General features: G+C 39.1%; 1 protein-coding gene across 1 annotated transcript; it reads right to left on the bottom strand.

Moving 5' to 3' along the window:
- Positions 1–398: 398 nt before the first annotated feature.
- Positions 399–9,665, bottom strand: LOC307269013 (L-amino-acid oxidase-like; the record flags this gene model as incomplete). Its single annotated transcript, XM_080051836.1, has 7 exons — positions 399–1,170; positions 1,398–1,534; positions 1,757–1,825; positions 2,322–2,523; positions 2,743–2,855; positions 3,131–3,360; positions 9,506–9,665. The coding sequence occupies 7 exons, from the start codon at positions 9,663–9,665 to the stop codon at positions 399–401; spliced, it is 1,683 nt and encodes a 560-aa protein (XP_079907962.1).
- Positions 9,666–22,209: the final 12,544 nt, after the last annotated feature.

Raw genomic sequence — 22,209 nt, 5'->3', positions numbered from 1 at the left:
AACTCAGATCTTTTTTTAGAAGTGTCTGAAAGTCCAAAAATGTTCAAGGTAGAGTGAAAATGTAGTACTGGTTTATGTTATTGAACTTTCAATTGACCAAACAAAGATAAATGACCACATCATAAAAAAATTAATCCAGCCTTGAGGAACATTAGTGGTACACATATTGTTTTGGCGACAGCTCTCCCTAAAGCTGCTGGATAAGTAAAATATATCTGATTATACTTCTGCCTATCAACTTCATTCACCAGCAAACATCCACCATTTTGATCACAACTAAAGTTGCGTGGCTGACAAAGCATCCCAATGACCAACGGTACCAAGAAAAAGCGAAGCAATCACCAAGCAAAAGGGCTACATTTAAGACTCAACAGCTTGTCTCTTTGTTCAAATCTAGCTCACTCATCGTGCACCTCTTTGTTGATGTTAGTAGAAGCCCTGATTGCAGATTTCATAGCTGTCTCGATCCAAGCGTGAGGAAAAGCTGTGTGTTCGCCAGCAAAGTGCACCCTGCCTTCTCTTCTGAAAAGCTCCCTGGAATACTCTAAATGTTGGTAAGGGGTGAAGAGAGCAAAGGCGCCAAAGCTGTGAGGATCCATCATCCACCTCTTCACTATAACCCCTGTGCAAAGTGACTTGACATGTTCACCGTGGATCTTTGCTAAATCTCTCAGAGCCAGCTCTTTCAGGTCTTCGTCACTTGCCCCTAAGAAGAGGAGGGAGTCATCAGACCAGGTGTAAGAAGCCAGGAGGACGCCAATGGTCTTATTCGCTGGGAAACTGTGGCTGGGGTAGTAGATGTATCGAGAGGGTCCGTCTGTAATACTCTTCCCTCCATGTATGCCATCTCGCTCCCAGAACTTTTCTCTAAAGGTGAGCAGGATTTTAGTGGAACTTTCGTAATGGGCCCCCCTCAGGGCGTACATCTTTTTGTGGGAGAGAGGTGGATCAAAATCCATGAAAAGAGCTGCTCTGGTTGTGGTTGTTACCAGGACGACGTCAGCTGTCAGGTCGATCAAAGAAGACTCTTGGCCTGTCTGATACGATACAACTACACCCTTATCTGACTGGCTGATGCGTTTGACCTTGGAGTTGAGCAGAATAGGGTCATGGAGGATATTGCGGAAAGCTTCCGGGAGAAGGTCCGATCCACCAGTCACTTCAAAGTACCTTAATAAGAAAAATAAAAAGACTTTGCAATATGTTTATATGCATTTGTCTGTTGCCAGTTCTGACACTTATGTTTAAAATGATTAAGGTCTCCTTTAGAAATGAACAGCTTATCCCCAGGCATTTCATGATTTCAGTTTGATTTCCATATTTTTCTCTAGTTTTATTTTGCATAAAATTTTTTTTTCAACTTTTTAGAGGTGAATGTGTTGGATGTAGGGTCTCACGTAATGTCGTCATTGAGGTCATTTTGCTGATAGACCATCTCACTCAGCGCTGTGAACATCAGGCTTTGTTCATTCAGCAGGTCTCCAATCATCCTCAATGCCTCTGAACTCAGATTTCCTTTTTCTTTTAGATACTCCTGTTAAATAACAAAGGCTTAAAACTAATTGACACAAATGTACTTATAAATATTTTCCATTTTCACATCTTTTTAACTTCATTAATCATTTGATTGAATTAGATATGGAAATGCACTTTTTGCAATGCACTTGAATATCAATACAGATTCACTTTATACATTTACTCAACAAAATATATAGACATTTTACTACATCCCATGCATAAGTTCACAGGGTTTTACCTTGACAGAGTAATGGTCATATTTTATCAGAGCATCCTTGCAGCCATGAGCCGCAACGTATTGTCTCACCTACAAAAAAGAAAAAGAAACAGTCACTTTCATGTTCGTCAATTGAATCATCTAATGAGCCAATGCTGTTACAATGAATAGTCACAAACTGAGCTTTGATACCTTTATATCATAAATCATGAACACAAAAGACCAACCGCAGGCTGTTGGAGGGTGGGGCCCACAAACAAAGCAATAAAGTCAATTGAAGCTGCCCTACAGCAAAGCTGGTTGCTGTGTTCAATACAACATTTTCGTCCAGAGTGAATTATTTAATTTACATGCAAGTTGATACAGGATCACTGTCACTAGAGGGTGAATCATAATTACTTTGGCGATTGCCTGATAAAGATGTTTAATCTTACATGCTGCCATTTGTACACCTGCTAACTTACTTAAAGTTACTAATATGCAGCCTGGACAATTCTCTCAACTGTGGCTTTGTTTAACGTCTAATCTTCTAATAACCAACTTTTCAAACACATCCTGCTTCAACTTTAAAACCTGTCCTACGTACCTCCTTCAAAGCATGTTCTATCAGTTCGTCAGGTGACTTCCCTTTCTCACTTCTTGACACATTGTATTCCAGGACATCAGGGTTTTCTTGTACCATGTGCGTCTTCTTTTTCAAACCATTAACCAGGTAGAAGGTGTTTGGGTCATCCATGATGAATTTGTTCAGTTTGACATTCAGCTGTTCAGCAAACCAGAGCACGATTCTGTTGACAGGTGAGGTGATTGTGGAATAGTTAGCTTGTGCCTGCAGCGACTCTTTACTGAGTCATGATAGTAATTAAAGATCCCATAGACACGTATGTAAATGCAAGACACTGAATGATGGCACATGTCACATCCCTACATCAGTTTTGAAATTTTAGTGATTTAAATATCCACGTCGTTTACATGTAAGTAATATCGAAAAAAATATATATACTCACTTATGAAAACTTGGGATCCTCATGGCTCCCAGTTCAGCATACCAGCCCTCTTTTTCATTCCTGTAGGTCTCCACTCGTCCTCCAACTCGACCACTGGACTCTAATATGGTCACCTTGTTATAACAGGTAAATATAAAGAGAAAGAAATTGTGTAAAATGCATTTGATTTGCTACAATTAGAACGGCTCTTGCTTTTCCTGCTGGTACTACTTATATAGCTATACTGTATATAGGCCAGCCACTTATTGTTCCTGCATGTACATCTATACTTGCTGCTACTGATACTTATACTTATTATACTACAACTAAAATTAGCATACCTAGAATATAATTTAGTGTCACTATAAAAAGGGACACTTATTCTATACAATTACCTGTGAAAATGTACCTTGTGTCCTGCATCTTGCAGTAACTTTGCAGCTGTGAGTCCAGCCATGCCAGCTCCAACAATAACAACATGATGAGGTGTGTTTATAAGTGGGAGGCCAGACATGGCAGTCTCTAGCAGTACATCGTAGTCTTGGTCCTCAAGACACACAGCCAGATGGTCCTTTACACTGTCAGCAGCAGAATGGCTCAGGTACAGTGTGAACAGCAAAACACTGACAGAGACTGCAACTGGAAACACACAAAGATACATGCAAACTCATAACTTCCCTCAGAATGTTTTCCATCTTTATTGATTCTTCTGAGTATATCTTGTTCAGGACACTTTTTCTGAAACATAGTTGCCAAATTGAAGAAGTGTTTTAGAGTCTTAAAGAGCGAAAGACTAGTTGTGCAACTATCTGTGTCGCTTGCGTAACATTACACAATACTACCCAAAAAATATTGGCATGCGTTTCATTGGCCAAAGCCTTAGTTATTAAATAATAAGCCATTGTGTAAAATGTATATCTTCCATGTACAGCTATCTTCAACATAGAGTGATGCAATCCAAACTGCACCCTTGTATACAACATGCTGTAAAGCAGAACTAGAAAATTGTTTAGTGGGTTTCAATCATCAACCTCTTTTTGGTATACAAATCAAGGAACTAACAACAGGAAATATGCTCTATAAGCACATTTTATACTGTTAGTTGTTTAATTCATACAGACACCCACACTTGCAATGAAATACTCACATAAATTCCATTTAGCCTGACGTAGGTCCATCTTAGCTATTAGGTGTGTCCCCACTAAGGTGTTGCATGTGTCCGTGCACAAGGATGGCACCTGTGCTGTGACAAACAAGACAGCAGGTTGGTTATAAATACTTGTTTTAACGGACATGGGCGTAATTCTTAAGCCTGGTCTTAACTACGCCCATTCTTAAGCCTGGTCATAACTACGCCCTACTTAGCAGTTACAACCAGGCTTAGTTAAGACCAGTTGTCCAAGCTGTCCACACAGGGGCGTAGCACCAAATTCTGGGCCCCTATACAAAAAGTCCTGATGGGCCCCCTGAAAAGCGGTCTTACAATACACATGTCTCTCTGAGCCAGACAACTCCACAATATTTCATCTGATGAATGACCAAATCATTACTTTTACCGGTGTTTCCCCCATAATATGTCTTAGTCAAGGTGGTCACTGGGCAGGGTCACAGGAGGCGCGGCGCAAGGCGCGGCGGCGAAAATTTTGGGGGTATTTTGCTCAAAGATGCCAATGCGCACTATAGAAATAAACAACTGTTTATTTGAATACAGATGTGCAATTTTGTTTGCTATGTGCAAGTATAATTTTACAGACAGTACAAAACACAATTAAAGAAAACTTCTACTGTTTTTGTGCAATACTATGCAGACACACTAAATACAAATAATAGACCATACACTTGTGTAGGCACATCAAGTGCAAATTAAACTTTTTAAAGTTCCTTTATGGATGGGGGGCTGTGATTATTGTGGACAATAGGCCTACTGTGATGCGATAGCCTATAATTAATTAAAAATTAGCCTACTTGCTTGATTTCTTTTTAAATACAGGTTGTTTTGGAACATGTCTTTCCCAATTTAAAACATAAAAATAAAGCAGCATTGAAAATTCAGAAAATCTATCTTGTTGGCCTACACTAGCATGCTGTTCTACAAATAACTCAATAGTTGAAATAATAAATACAATGTGTTTTCCCCTTAAAATGTCGAAATGCATTTCAAAGGCAGTAACAGTGTGGCACTTCTTTAAACTTACTGAAACTTGCAGGGGCCATCACTCTCATGTATTCATCAGACTTTTCTTTGCGCTGTCTGAGCTGATAGATAGGTTGTGTTGCCACAGTGATGTGGAGTCTTAAACTGTCCTAGCTTTGCCAGCACTTATTTCTGTACAGCTAAATATCCCCATAGAAACATCGCTGCGTTTATTTTCGCCACCAGTTCAATTCAATGTTGGCTTGCTCCTGCTTACTCTCCCGCATACATGGCTTAGTCATGCGCAGGCCCCTGATCTCCTTGCAAGGGTCAGGGGCCTATCACGAGCCAGTCAATTATTTCTTTTTTTGGAATGGCATTGTTCAGGGCCTTCAAAGATCGGGGCCACACATTTAGCTTGTTAAAAAAAAAAAAAAAAAAAAAAAAAATTATGGGCCCCCCTCTGCCTTGGGCCCCCCCACGACTGTATCACTTTTCTACCCAGTCCGTCGGCCCTGTGTCCACACATTTTATTTTAACTACGCAAAGTGGGTTGGTGGTACTAAATCAGTCATGAAGCTATATAAGCTAATTATATTATTTTGTCCCAAGGTCCAGAAGGTCCAGGGACCCAAACACAGTCTCCCAAATTCCTTTGAGAAACACTCTATGTGTGGCCGGGTATTAAAAGTCATTAGGCCAGGGGGGGATTTTGTACAAGTACCCTTAAAATGATTTGGTCATTCATTGATAGAATATATTGTTTAAAGAGTCAAGGGCCTGAAAAAAGGATTTGGGGAGAAAGATGGGGAGACATTGGAATAGATATAGGAACTTTGGGAGTAATGTCATTTTAATTGAATTTATTCTGCCTATGAGAGAGAAAGCCAGAGGAGACCACTTCGATAATATTTGCTTCGCCTGATCCAATAATTTGAGGAAGTTCGATTTAAATAGGTTTTTAAAATTTCTGGTGAAACATACCCCAAGGTAACTCACATGTTCTGTAACCACTTTGAGTGGGAGAGCTGTGTAATCAAGTTTAAGAGCTTCTTTATTAATCGGAAAGAGTTCGCTCTTGCTCAAGTCAAGTTTATAGCCAGAAAACTGACTAAAGACCTCCAACACAGAAAGTGCCTCCGGTAAAGAGGTGGCTGGCTTGGCGACAAACAAAAGTAAGTCATCGACGTATAATGATACCTTATGTTCAATTCCTCCTCTCCATATCCCCTGAATCTGTTTGTTACCTCTGATGGCAATCGCAAGTGGTTCGATTGCAATAGCAAAAAGGAGTGGGCTCAAAGGACAACCCTGCCGGGTCCCACGGTGCAGATCAAAACTACTTGAGTAACGGCTGTTTGTTAATACTGAGGCAGAAGGGCATGCATATAATAATTTAACCCAAGAAGTGAAAACAGGACCCAAACCGAATTTCTCAAGGGTGAAAAACAAATAATTCCATTCTACTCTATCAAATGCTTTTTCAGCATCCATAGAAGCGAGGCATTCTGATTCAATATTTCTGGGGGAATATAAAATGTTCATTAGCCGGCGGATATTATAAAATGATTGGCGTCCCTTTATAAACCCAGTTTGGTCGGGGGATATGATAGAGGGGAGAACATCCTCCAATCTGTGGGCGAGAATTTTAGCAAGTATCTTCACATCCGTATTTAATAGTGAAATTGGTCGGTATGATGCACAATCTAGAGGATCTTTATCCTTTTTTAACAACAGGGAAATACAGGCCTGGTAGAACGAAGGCGGGAGTTTACCTGAGTCAAATGAGTCTGAGAATACTGAACATAAAAAAGGCGATAATTCGGCTGAAAATTTCTTAAAAAAGTCAGATGGAAGTCCGTCTGGACCAGGGGATTTGCCTGATTGCATAGATGTTATTGCTGCAATAATTTCCCTCTGAGTAATAGGTGCCTCAAGGCTATGTCTCAGGTCTTGAGAAAGGGAAGGCATGTTTAGGTTACTGAAAAAGGTTTCCATCACCGCTGCGTCTACTGTACAATCAGAACTATACAAATTTGAATAGAATGTTTTGAACTTTTCGTTTATCGATTTCTGATCTGATGTTGTACAACCACTGTCGCGCAGTTGATTGGCCAGGAGTTTGCCAATCTTGTCACCATGCTCGTAAAAAGTACTTCTGCTCCTAAGCAACTGGTCAGCAACCTGACGAGAGGAAAGAAGGTTGAATTCTGTCTGAAGTTTTAAACGTTCTTTGTAAAGTTCAGATGAAGGTGAATTAGCATACTGTCTGTCTATGTTCAGAATCTGATCAGCAATTTCAGTTTGTTTCTGTTTTGTACACTTATTTTTGTATGCTGCAAATGATATAATTTCACCTCTCAAATAGGCTTTCAGGGCTTCCCAAATTGTTGCATTGGACACATCTGGTGTTTTATTTATACTCAAAAAAGTTTTAATATGTGTAGAGATGTGTGAAAGAAAACTCTCATCTGTGAGCAACAATGGATCCAGTCTCCACTGTCTTCTTGTATACTCAACGTCAGAGAAAGCCAGTTGAAGGAGCAGAGGAGCGTGATCAGAGATCACAATACTTTCATAACTGCATGACTTAAGGTCTGACATCAATGAATTATCAACAAAAAAATAATCAATTCGGGTGTAAGTGTGGTGGACATGTGAAAAGAATGAATATTCTCTTCCTGTGGGGTATAAAAACCTGTATGGATCAGAGAGGCTATAATCAGCAAGAAATGATTTGATAAAACCTGCAGATCTGCTAAGAGTGGCAGGTTTGGGGGAAGAGCGATCTAAGACTGGATCTAGATAACAATTAAAATCCCCACCAAGAATAAGAGAATGGGAATTGAGATCGGGGAGTTGAGAAAAAAATCTCTTAAAGAATTCTACATCGTCGACGTTAGGCGCGTAGACGTTGGCCAAGATGACTGACTTATTGTAAAGTTTGCCTGAAACAATAATAAAACGTCCATTTTTGTCTGATATAATGTTTGAGGACTCAAAAGGAATATTACTATCAATAAGGATAGCTGTGCCCCTGGCCTTAGCCCTGAAATTAGAATGAAACAATTGTCCACGCCAGCATTTACTTAGTCGCCCATGGTCAGAGTCATGCAAATGGGTTTCATGAAGAAAAACTATTCCAGCCCTGAGCCGTTTTAGGTGGGTTAAGACCTTACCCCTCTTCACTTCGTGATTAAGCCCCTTGACATTCCAACTAATTAAATTAAGATTTCCCTTCATCTAGCTCAGTTATAGTGAGAGTAAAAAGAGTTGCTCCGATAACAAAAAGAGTAGCAAAATACAGAGGAAAAAAAAAACACACAAAAAAAAGGAAAACACAGATAACTGAAAACACAGCAGGTGCTAACCCATCAGCTGAACCCCCTGTTGACACCACCCCATCCCACCCAGAACCCACCCCATATATTGCTCTCAACAGCAAACCCCGAAAGACCCTTACTAGTCTCACAACAAACATTCCAAGCCTTAACTTTCTAGCCTATGCTAGCTTCCCACACAAGTCTTGTACAATTCACCCCATAACAGCTAGTAACACTATGAACAATCCAGCAAACTGTCAAAATGACAACACACTAAACAAACATACCGTGCTCAACCAACAAATTCGAAATACAAAAAAAAAGAACAAGGCGTGAGTTAGACAATCTGTCCAAATGGCAAAAAAATAAAAAATAAAGAACAGACACGCTTATCTAGCCGTTTTAAAATAGAGATACGAATAAAAAAAAAGCGAGTCCGCACTGATAAAGCACAGCCATGACCCGCTTGTATTCAGCCCGCTGCTTCACGACCTCCGCGCTGTAGTCCTTGTAGAACCGGAGCTTGTGGCCGTGGTACTCCAGCTCGCCCTGTTTACGTGCCTCCTTCATGATCAGGTCTTTAGTCTGGTATCGGTGAAAACGGATAACGACTGATCGCGGCCTCTCATGCGGGCCCGGTTTGGGTGCCAGAGTGCGGTGAGCTCTGTCCAGCTCTAGCCTGGTGCTACCAGACCATCGTACTTCATTTCATTTGTACAGAAGGTCTGGCAGTGCTGTAATTGGCAAACGTTCACTCACTTGGAGGCGGGTGTCTGTTAAAGTTTAAAACTATTGGATCTGCCCAGTGCCACTCTGGATTAGCCAACCAATCGCATAACGTTTGGTCGTCACGTGTGTCATGAGCCGGCTTCTGGCAACTGAAACTGGAGCGCGACTTCGACGTCATCGTTCTCAGCCACTCGCTCGCTCTCTTCGCTGATTGGACACAGAAATTTGTTCGAGCAGAATCCCACTAATACGCCCCGTCACCAGACTGACTACTGAAGGGAAAATTAAATTTGGCCGGAAGCAGGTAGGCGGGCGCAGCCAGGCTAGTCCAGCTCTGGGGGAGAAGGGAGAACTTGATCACCAAACACCTCGATGAGGAGCCCGGAGAAAAAGGCGGTGGGGCGCGCACCCTCAAGTGACTCTGGTAAGCCCACGATACGTACATTCTGTCTCCTGCTCCTCCCTTCCAAATCCGATAGTTTAGTTTTCAACAGCTTGTTATCTTCCTGCAGTGAGGAGCACGTAGCCTCAAGTTGCTCCAGGCGTCCGCAAACAGTTTCTGCATTCTCCTCGAGATCGGTTATACGTTTCCCCTGGCTTGAGACCACGGCCTGGAAGCTGTCCAGCTTAGCGTCCATGCTGGCGAAAGATGATTTAAACTCGGCGGCTATCGCTGCTCTATGCTGTTCAAGCAGACCCGCAATGGAAGCCACTGAGCTAGCACCAACGTCCATGCTAACCACGCTGTCCGAGGACATATTTGACTCTGCCGAATCTCTTCTTGCGTTTTTCTTGCTTCTAGGCATTTCTCCAAAACAGTATCAGTGTTACCGGCAACACAAGCACAAAAAAAATCGACGAGAATAGGGTTTAATCAGTTAGGTCTGAAATATCTTGTGGGAGCTATCGAGCGATCGTGCCTACCCCATGCTCTGTAACCCGGAAGTGCGATCAAACTGTTTTTGAACTATATTGTCTACTGATGGAAGAGAAAGGATGGGATGCTCCAGCAGATCCACTAGCTGCAGCCGATCTATACATCATGTTAAGAGAGGAACTACAGGGAAATACTTGATCAATGAAATCCACTATATGGACGAGTATTGCTGTGCTGCAGCTAACTCAAGAATGTTAAGTTAGACAACTGTTCCAGATTGATGCATTTTGTGTGAAGGCAAGTTCCCAGCAGCTAAGGCTGTAGAAAGAGAATCAAAGCTGAGACTCTTCCTACATACTTAATGAATTAGCGCAGAAAGAACGTATCCAAAAGCCGGTGTTCGTTATTGACTGCTGGAGGGAGATCACCCATCATCATCATCATCATCTCTCCCTCAGTCCAGAGGCACTGACATAACTTGCATACTGTCTATTAGCAGTGCCAAATCTGCACCTGTCTATTGACAGAAACCTAATGCAGTTGGACTAATTCATTCGGACATTTTTTCTACTAAGATCTGAACTAAGTAGAACATTGGCACAATGCTGGCAGTCCTTTTAACACTGTATTTTTGATTTAACAGTAATCTGTACAATGTAACCTATGGTGAAGATAGTTGAGGTGGCCTGAACTTTGTATACTTACCTTGTCCCAACCAAACAATTGAATATGAATATTAATTGCAGGGCTTGATATTCCATGTATTCCTCATAAATGTTTGACACTCAGCAACTTCATGTCCATGTTGTATTTTTCTTTCACACATTTCAAGAATACGTTTTTGTTGCTGCCCAAACTTTGCTAAAAGTGGTCAAAATTACAATGGTGCATTTATTAATAGACATTCAGTAGAACTTTCAGAAATTTCAGAGCCCTATTCTGGTTTCATTTAATGCATTGTGCATTTCACTTGTTTAAATTGTCCACACACTTCTTTCACTACTGTTTTTCATGCTAGCTGACTAATATTTTTCTTAAATTTGTATCCACTATGATTATCAATAAAATGCTTTGTAACATTCTCAAACAGCTGTATTTTAAACCTTATTTTTACCCATCAATTCTTACCCATATGGATAGGGAGCTGGATCAGCATTAGATCAACATTCAACCGAAGACCCTGAATACAAATGTGGTGAAAAAGGTAACATTTTATTAAAATTAAAACTTCATATTAAAAAATAAAACATGTTTTAAGTATTACCAATAGTAACATGGTAAAATCTCATGACAACATAGGCTTGTCAATAAAGAACACTTTTTAAACTAACATTGGGATGTTGAAAGGAGCATTTAACATTTTCACAAGTGGCTTTACTGCATTATTTTCTGAAAGATATCTTTGTGTTCTGACAATGTTTGTATCCTGACTGATTAACTTGTAAAACAGTTAAAGATCCTGATGTAGCAAATAAAAATATTTATGACATTTTAATTTGTAATGCCTACAATTAATTATTCGAAAACCATTAATAAAAAATTGGATTTTAATAGTGTGTACCGCAATTTGACTTTCTAATAACATTAAAAATTACAAATTAACCCAATTCTGTTGACATTTTTTCTACATCTGCAAGTTACTGATTTCAGCCCAAGAGAGTCCCAAAAAAGAGTTCCTGGAGTAAATGTCGATACCTTTTTCCCATAAACTTCGCTATGTGACTCACAGTTGGATGGACCAATTCTCATAGGTATTGTAGTATAGAGATATATCCCCCATAATGAAGAAACATGGTTTATCGTCACTTTGGTTCAGATATTTAAATGTGAAAATTGCTACATTTTCTGGTAAAGTCCAATGTTTCTTTTTTAAGAATTGGACAATTTACCCTCCATGTCTGAATGAGTGTTGCATTTGGATAAACACCAATTTTTGGCTGACCCTGATCTCCGAGCTTACTGAAAAAATGACACCCCACATATATTGGCAAATACCTGGTTTTATTGGTTGAAATACTTGTTATGCTCAGGTCACAGATGGGGTAAGCACTGGGTCAGACAGGAAATTATATAGTCACACAATATAATTTGTTATACATGTGCTTATTTTTTTTTTAAATATATTTATTTTGGCATTTTTATGCTTTATTGATAGAGTAGAGACAGAGGTGAAATGGGGCAGCGAGGGGAGTGACATGCAGAGAACGACCACGGGCTGGAATCGAACCCGGGTCTGCTGCTGGCCGAGGCCCATGGGGGGGACGCCCTACCAACTGAGCCAAGGGCGCCCCCTATACATGTGCTTATTAGTTATAACTTGCGTTGCAGAGTGGTTAAAAAATGGTTATGTGCGATTCATTACTTTACTCATTAAACATGTCACTTATTACTACTAATAATGTAGGCTGAGGTCATGCAAACTAAAATGGCTGACTTTGAAAGCTATTACGAAGCACATTTGCAGAATGCCACCAAATTGTTATGAAAACACAGTCCGCATGACACTGCTGTATTTGAATGAACACCTGTGTTTGTTTGCAGGTCATTTGAATCTGGTCAATCTTAATGGACTAAAGCAAAGCTACGGCTATGGAAATATGTGGGTACTGCTCTCATATTGGAAGAAATAATTAATGTATTAATAACGTCAAGCCCACAGTCCTGCTGCTGTTTGACATCATTGCATTCATGACTTCTACAGCAGTAGTGTCAGCAGACAGTGGGTTTAAGGACAAGACTAAGAGCAATCAGAATCAAACACTGCAAACAAGGTAGGTGTTCTCCAATAACATAACGAGTATCTGTTGATTTTGATTACAGTTTTTCTCAGTTGCTTTGGTGCTTTTCTCAGATCAGAATGAAAATTCTCATAACTATTAGTTCAACCTCCGCAACATTTAGTCATTTGAGCACATAGTAGCAATTTCTCCTTCCTCTGAACAAATTGCAAATGCTTTTGGACATGTATCAGTTGCTTTCATACAATTCTCTGTTGTTTTATAACATTGTCATTTGCTTATGTCATGTCAGTCAAAATGAACTATACTTATGGATGCTGAATAGTCGTTCCCAATAAAACTAACAGCCTTCATTTCATTGCTTGAGTCATTACATACAAAATTGTTGAACTAGTTATCAAATTCTGTCAAGCAAATTTTATGCCTTTCTTTATAAATTTTTCCTGGAAATGTCTCCTAAATTGAACAATTGCTCTCAGGTGGACTTCAGCTTTCACTCACGAGGAGGTGTGTGAAGTATTAGTTGTAACCAATGACTTTCCTCGCTGCATTGCAAGGGATAATATCCGTTGTGATGTAGATGAAAATATGTGGCCAGACAGACAGGAACGTCTGGATGTGCCAGAATGATTTACCTATATAGGTCCAGTTACAATATTTCCTGTTATATTGGTCACATTTGTGCACAGCTCTACCAAAAGGGTGTTTTTTTATGTTTGTTCTAAATAAGTGACTGAAGTGTATTTTTCTTTTGCACAATGCTGTAGAATTGCAAAGAGCATATACAGTAAAAATGTGAAACATACGTATTCAGTGTCTTGCACACACTAACTACAGCAATGTGTAACTTTACTGTAGTTTTCAAATGGCTGTACAAGTAGTGTACAGTGCTGTCTTGAGCATTTTCAGGTAGCGTCACCGAGTTCTGACCTTTTTTTTGCATTGGAAAACACTGAGAGAATAAACTGTCATAATGAAAACATGACAAAGCCATTTGAATATCTTGTTCATAAACGATGGTGTCAAGACTTCTCATTTTGATGACACTGGCAGTTTCATTGACATGAATACTTGCTTTTGAGGAATAGACTATCCATTTTGAGCAAGTGACGTACTTTTGCAGGTCATCCACTAGGTTTTGCAGTTTACACTAATTGTTTTGAGAAATGCACTAACTGCTGTGCAAATGTTAATAGTGATGTGAGAAAAGCACCAAAGCGACTGAGAAAAACTGTAAACAACAGTTCCCTAATGCTTACTTTTCCCCCATAAATTATTCAAGTAGGGATGTTTTTCCTTCTAAATGTTCAGTTAATTGAACAAGTCTCTTGGTTAGACAGTTGTTACAAACACTTTACCTCAATGCACTCAATGAAGTGTGGTAAGTGTGCAAAAGGTTGAGACAGTATTAATTGCATGTACAATCTGGTGCAATTCGACTGGATCTTAACATTTCAAATTGGTATTCACAAATTCTCATTTGGGTGTTGATCTAAGTCTGTGTTGGCCTCTTGAAAAACGGCAGTACCTAGAGTTAGGTAATTTAAAGACAACCATTTTATGACACACCAAAAAAAGTTGTTTGATTGAGGAAACAATTTTAAGACACCTTATTATACATTTCCAAAGCTTGCTTGGACATGGAACTCAAAAGCAGAAGAAGTGAAGTTAATTTCAAGTTAATCACTTAGCTTAACAATCTGTTATGTGTACCAGAACAGACAGGTAGTGGCTAAATATTATGCTATTTTAGAAAACCAGCGTTTACTTCTGAAGATGAAACATAACTTATCTTAACTGTGTCAATCTCTCTCTTTCCCCTTTCCCTTCCTCTACACCTCCTGTCTCCTGACTTTCCCCTCTAATTTCTAATTCACTTCAGGCCCACGACTACAAACACTGAATATGTCTACGGTTAATTCCTCTTCCGCCTCAAACTCCAGTAGTCCTCTACCATCTGATTGCTACAGTGTTGCTTTTAAGATTGCCAACGCCTTAACTGCCATAAAATCTATCCTCCTCTTGGCTCTTGGCTCTGTCATCCTCTACCTGGGTTACCAACGATGGAGGCAGCAGCGCTCCTTTAAAACAACCAGCCACTCTGACATCTTCACCTACAACATGGTGGCCATGCAGCTGATCATGTTTTTGGGGTGCTTCTGCTACTTTTGGGGAGAATTTGCTAATAACACGGACATTCGAACCGTAGGAAATGTTGCCACTTCTATCTTTGTTTATGGAGAAATCTTCTTTCACGTTCTGACATGTGTGGAGCGATACCTGGCAGTTGTACATCCTGTCACATACTTGCAGCTAAAAAATGTCCGTGGGGTCAAGATCAGAAATATCAGCATTGGTTGTGCTTGGGTGCTGAGCATTGGATGTAGCTATGTAATAACTGTCTTGATGCCTTTATACTACATCATCCTAATGATCAGCGTATCGGCCTTCTCTTTAGTCATCGCATCTTTCTGCAGCCTTCGTGTTCTCTGTGTTCTAATTCGTCCAGGGCCAGGGGAAGTGGGCGGGGACAGGGAGCGTGTTGACCAATCAAAGCAGAGGGCTTTCTACACTGTCACAGCGATAACAGGAGTGCTGGTGCTGTGGTTTGCAGGGCTTATTGTCACAATGGCTCTGGTCATCTTGCCGCCACTGAGCCTTGCCCCCTGTGTGATGTTTGCATCTGGATCATTGATAAATCTGCCCAGCAATTTGGTTCTTCCTCTGCTGTTCCTACAAAGAGCAGGAAAACTACCATCTTGCCGCCGCTAATGTATAAATACAAATATCACTCAAACACGTTGAGATCTTTCAATACGCAGAACTTGCACAAAAGCAACTCATATCAAATAGCTGCCATTTAGGAATCAATGCTTTATTTCAGTGTGGAGTTTGTGTGAAGATTAGAGAGACAGTGAACAGACAAATTGTAAATACAGAGAAAGAGAAAGAGCAGGCAAGTGACAATGTGGGAAACTGACCCGTACCTTAAGATGGATGTCCAAAACAATAAATATCTATTTAAGGAAATGTAAAGAGTAAATGGATGGATATTGTTGTTTTTCTCATGATGCTTACTGACAATGAAAAACATCCTCACAACATGTGTTAGTGTAAATGCAATGACAGCATTATTTTCTCAAAGATATCTGTGTGTGTTCTGACAATGTTTGTATCCTGACTGATTTATTTGTAAAACAGTTAAAGATCCTGACATACTGTATGTCGCAAATAAAAATATTCATGACATTTCATTATGTAATGCCTACAATTAATTATTCGAAAAGCATTAATAAAAAACTTGGATTTTAATGGTGTGTACCGCAATTTGACTTTCTAATAACATTGAAAATGACAAATGAACCCAATTCTCTTGACATTTTTTCTACATCTGCAAGTAATTTCAGCCCAACAGAGTCCCAAAAAAGAGTTCCTGGAGTAAATGTCGATAACTTTCTCCCATAAACTTCGCTATGTGACTCACAGTTGGATGGACCAATTCTCATAGGTTTTGTAGTATTGAGACATATCCCCCATAATGAAGAAACATGGTTTCTCATCACTTTGGTTCAAATATTTAAATGTGAAAATTGTTAAATTTTCTGGTAAAGTCCAATGTTTCTTTATTAAGAATTGAACAATTTACCCTCCATGTCTGAATGAATGTTGCATTTGCATAAACACCAATTTTTGGCTGACCCTGATCTCCGAGCTTACTGAAAAAATGACACCCCACATATATTGGCAAATACCTGGTTTTATTGGTTGAAATACTTGTTATGCTCAGGTCACAGATGGGGTAAGCACTGGGTCAGACAGGAAATTATATAGTCACACAATATAATTTGTTATACATGTGCTTATTTTTTTTTTAAATATATTTATTTTGGCATTTTTATGCTTTATTGATAGAGTAGAGACAGAGGTGAAATGGGGCAGCGAGGGGAGTGACATGCAGAGAACGACCACGGGCTGGAATCGAACCCGGGTCTGCTGCTGGCCGAGGCCCATGGGGGGGACGCCCTACCAACTGAGCCAAGGGCGCCCCCTATACATGTGCTTATTAGTTATAACTTGCGTTGCAGAGTGGTTAAAAAATGGTTATGTGTGATTCATTACTTTACTCATTAAACATGTCACTTATTACTACTAATAATGTAGGCTGAGGTCATGCAAACTAAAATGGCTGACTTTGAAAGCTATTACGAAGCACATTTGCAGAATGCCACCAAATTGTTATGAAAACACAGTCCGCATGACACTGCTGTATTTGAATGAACACCTGTGTTTGTTTGCAGGTCATTTGAATCCTGTCAATCTTAATGGACTAAAGCAAAGCTACGGCTATGGAAATATGTGGGTACTGCTGCCATATTGGAAGAAATAATGAATGTATTAATAACGTCAAGCCCACAGTCCTGCTGCTCTTTGACATCATTGCATTCATGACTTCTACAGCAGTAGTGTCAGCAGACAGTGGGTTTAAGGACAAGACTAAGAGCAATCAGAATCAAACACTCTAAACAAGGTAGGTGTTCTCCAATAACATAACAAGTATCTGTTGATTTTGATTACAGTTTTTCTCAGTTGCTTTGGTGCTTTTCTCAGATCAGAATGAAAATTCTCATAACTATTAGTTCAACCTCCGCAACATTTAGTCATTTGAGCACATAGTAGCAATTTCTCCTTCCTCTGAACAAATTGCAAATGCTTTTGGACATGTATCCGTTGCTTTCATACAATTCTCTGTTGTTTTATAACATTGTCATTTGCTTATGTCATGTCAGTCAAAATGAACTATACTTATGGATGCTGAATAGTCGTTCCCAATAAAACTAATAGTCTTCATTTCATTGCTTGAGTCATTACATACAAAATTGTTGAACTAGTTATCAAATTCTGTCAAGCAAATTTTATACCTTTCTTTATAAATTTTTCCTGGAAATGTCTCCTAAATTGAACAATTGCTCTCAGGTGGACTTCAGCTTTCACTCACGAGGAGGTGTGTGAAGTATTAGTTGTAACCAATGACTTTCCTCGCTGCATTGCAAGGGATAATATCCGTTGTGATGTAGATGAAAATATGTGGCCAGACAGACAGGAACGTCTGGATGTGCCAGAATGATTTACCTATATAGGTTCAATTACAATATTTCCTGTTATATTGGTCACATTTGTGCACAGCTCTACCAAAAGGGTGTTTTTTTATGTTTGTTCTAAATAAGTGACTGAAGTGTATTTTTCTTTTGCACAATGCTGTAGAATTGCAAAGAGCATATACAGTAAAAATGTGAAACATACGTATTCAGTGTCTTGTACTCACTTACTCCCCTAACTACAGCAATGTGTAACTTTACAGTACTTTTCAAATGGCTGTACAAGTAGTGTACAGTGCTGTCTTGAGCATTTTCAGGTAGCGTCACCGAGTTCTGACCTTTTTTTTTGCATTGGAAAACACTTAGAGAATAAACTGTCATAATGAAAACATGACAAAGCCATTTGACTATCTTGTTCATAAACGATGGTGTCAAGACTTCTCATTTTGATGACACTGGCAGTTTCATTGACATGAATACTTGCTTTTGAGGAATAGACTATCCATTTTGAGCAAGTGACGTACTTTTGCAGGTCATCCACTAGGTTTTGCAGTTTACACTAATTGTTTTGAGAAATGCACTAACTGCTGTGCAAATGTTAATAGTGATGTGAGAAAAGCACCAAAGCGACTGAGAAAAACTGTAAATAACAGTTCCCTAATGCCTACTTTTCCCCCAAAAATAATTCAAGTAGGGATGTTTTTCCTTCTAAATGTTCAGTTAATTGAACAAGTCTCTTGGTTAGACAGTTGTTACAAACACTTCGCCTCAATGCAATCAATGAAGTGTGGTAAGTGTGCAAAAGGTTGAGACAGTATTAATTGCATGTACAATCTGGTGCAATTCGACTGGATCTTAACATTTCAAATTGGTATTCACAAATTCTCATTTGGGTGTTGATCTAAGTCTGTGTTGGCCTCTTGAAAAACTGCAGTACCTAGAGTTAGGTAATTTAAAGACAACCATTTTATGACACACCAAAAAAAGTTGTTTGATTGAGGAAACAATTTTAAGACACCTTATTATACATTTCCAAAGCTTGCTTGGACATGGAACTCAAAAGCAGAAGAAGTGAAGTTCATTTCAAGTTAATCACTTAGCTTAACAATCTGTTATGTGTACCAGAACAGACAGGTAGTGGCTAAATATTATGCTATTTTAGAAAACCAGCGTTTACTTCTGAAGATGAAACATAACTTATCTTAACTGTGTCAATCTCTCTCTTTCCCCTTTCCCTTCCTCTACACCTCCTGTCTCCTGACTTTTCCCTCTAATTTCTAATTCACTTCAGGCCCACAACAACAAACACTGAATATGTCTACGGTTAATTCCTCTTCCGCCTCAAACTCCAGCAGTCCTCTACCATCTGATTGCTACAGTGTTGCTTTTAAGATTGCCAACGCCTTAACTGCCATAAAATCTATCCTCCTCTTGGCTCTTGGCTCTGTCATCCTCTACCTGGGTTACCAACGATGGAGGCAGCAGCGCTCCTTTAAAACAACCAGCCACTCTGACATCTTCACCTACAACATGGTGGCCTTGCAGCTGATCTTGTTTTTGGGGTGCTTCTGCTACTTTTGGGGAGAATTTGCTAATAACACGGACATTCGAACCGTAGGAAATGTTGCCGATTCTATCTTTGTTTATGGAGAAATCTTCTTTCACGTTCTGACATGTGTGGAGCGATACCTGGCAGTTGTGCATCCTGTCATATACTTGCAGCTAAAAAATGTCCGTGGGGTCAAGATCAGAAATATCAGCATTGGTTGTGCTTGGGTGCTGAGCATTGGCTGTAGCTGTCTAACACCTGTGTTCATGCCTTTGTTCATCTTCATCCAAATGATCTGCGTATCGGGCTTTTCTTTAGTCATCGTATCTTTCTGTAGCATTCGTGTTCTCTGTGTTCTGATTCGTCCAGGGCCAGCGGAAGTGGGCGGGGACAGGGAGCGGGTTGACCAATCAAAGCAGAGGGCTTTCTACACTGTCACAGCGATAATGGGAGTGCTGGTGTTGTGGTTTGCAGGGCTTCTTGTCACAATGTTTCTGTTAAGCTTTAATCCACTGAGCATTGCCACCTGTGTGATATTTGCATCTGCACGATTGTTAAATCTGCCCAGCAATTTGGTTCTTCCTCTGCTGTTCCTACAAAGAGCAGGAAAACTACCATATTGCCGCCGCTGATGTATAAATACAAATATCACTCAAACACGTTGAGATCTTCCAATATGCAGAACTTGCACAAAAGCAACTCATATCAAATAGCTGCCATTTAGGAATCAATGCTTTATTTCAGTGTGGAGTTTGAGTGAAGATTAGAGAGACAGTCCATACCAGTGAACAGACAAATTGTAAATACAGAGAAAGAGAAAGAGCAGGCAAGTGACTATGTAAGAAACTGACCCGTACCTTAAGATGGATGTCCAAAACAATACATATCAATTTGAGGAAATGTAAAGAGTAAATATATATTGTTGTTTTTCTCATGATGCAAACTGACAATGAAACACATCCTCACAACATGTGTTAGTGTAAATGCAATGACAGCATTATTTTCTCAAAGATATCTGTGTGTGTTCTGACAATGTTTGTATCCTGACTGATTTATCTGTAAAACAGTTAAAGATCCTGACATATGTAGCAAATGAAAATATTTATGACATTTTAATTTGTAATGCCTACAATTAATTATTCGAAAAGCATTAATAAAAAACTTGGATTTTAATGGTGTGTACCGCAATTTGACTTTCTAATAACATTTAAAATGACAAATGAACCCAATTCTGTTGACATTTTTTCTGCATCTGCAAGTAACTGATTTCAGCCCAAGAGAGTCCCAAAAAAGAGTTCCTGGAGTAAATGTCGATAACTTTCTCCCATAAACTTCACTATGTGACTCACAGTTGGATGGACCAATTCTCATAGGTTTTGTAGTATAGAGACATATCCCCCATAATGAAGGAACATGGTTTCTCATCACTTTGGTTCAAATATTTAAATGTGAAAATTGTTAAATTTTCTGGTAAAGTCCAATGTTTCTTGCAACCCCGCATGACTTAGCTCTGGCATTTCAGTTATTAGGCCACAAAAGTAGAATATGCTCCCTAAAGTAGAGATGAGCTCCATAACAGCCATGTTGTAGGTGATGATGTCGGTGTGGCTGGTTGTTGAGAAGGATCGCTGCTGCCTCCATCGTTGGTAACCCAGGTAGAGGACGAAGGAGCAGAGAGGGACGAGGAGGAAAGACCGGGTGGCGTTGAATATAATGCCGCTAAAAGACCCCGTTTTAGAGTCTGAGCAGTGGTAAATAGCATTAATGGAGGATGAAGAGGAGTTGATGGACACATTGGTTTGTCTGGTATTTTTTCATGGAGTAAAAGAGAAAAGAGTAACAAAATAAATGAACAGACAATGAGACAAACGTATTTAATTACTGAAAAATCTGACCCCTGCAGTCATTATATGCTTAAGTATGACAGCCCATTGTTGCCAACATACCAAAATAAAGATGTGCTTAGTTTCTCTTTAAATGAGAAAATTGAAATTAAAGAAATATAGGCTACATTGATTGAAAGTCATTATTTTATTTTATTATTCTATTTATTTTCCTTTATTTAACCAAGCAGGTTATTAAAAACAGATTCTTATTTACAAAGACCATCTGGCAAAATACACAATTATTATAAACACATCTTGCTATAACAATATTTTGTAATATATCATTATTATATTATTGTTTAACCAGATGCATTGGATCTTAAACAAAATAAATGATTTGTTGTCATAGCATGAGGAGTTTCTGGCTATATGGGCACATTTCGTAGGCAGTTGTCGACATACTTATTTTTTTTTTGTATGGCAGTTTTTTATGCTTGATTTTAGAGAGTATATAGCCTAACTGATACATGCTCTCTCTGGTGAGCCAACTGAGAGCCCCATGCTATTTAATAATTTTGACCTAAAATGTAAAATATTTCACTCAGTAAAGTTGACCCATCAAATATGTATTTTTAAATTAATCATTAATAACTCTTCATATTTTTTTCCCTCTTCTGGTAGACAATGCATTTCATAAAGTCTTAATAATGTCGTGTGGGAATTTGATTTTACATTAAAGTTAACTATTAAACTGGGAGAAGTCTTTGATTCACTTGACAAACAATATCTTGAGAGTTGAAGAAATTATTAAAGCTTGTTCAAACAAAATTAGATGAAAAGTTGATGAAATAGTATCTTATTTGTCCCCAACTTGAGTCCCTGGCCAGTTGAAAATTATAACAATAAGTGATCATTTTTTTATAAATGTTGACACAATATTTGGTGAAAATCCATTGAAAAATGGATACTTAAAAATATTAACTGAAGACTATGAAGTAGTTAAATGACACCCACCTTGTCAGCATGTTGGTTGTTCTGTAAATTCACAATCACTGACACATATGTATGAGTATCTAATCCTAACATACAGTATGTGAATACCTGTTTGTGTTTGCATTAAGGTTGCCCATATGTAAATGACAGACAGCTGCAGGACTTTCTGCCTATTTGCATACTGTCAAACTATTGCATTGGTGTCACTCTATACTGTTAATGG

This window comes from Ammodytes marinus (assembly GCF_949987685.1).
Source record: "Ammodytes marinus genome assembly, chromosome: 23".
In the NCBI taxonomy this organism is placed as follows: domain Eukaryota; kingdom Metazoa; phylum Chordata; class Actinopteri; order Uranoscopiformes; family Ammodytidae; genus Ammodytes; species Ammodytes marinus.
The sequence above is the reverse complement of the archived record's forward strand: the minus strand, read 5'-3'. Positions and strand labels throughout refer to the sequence as shown.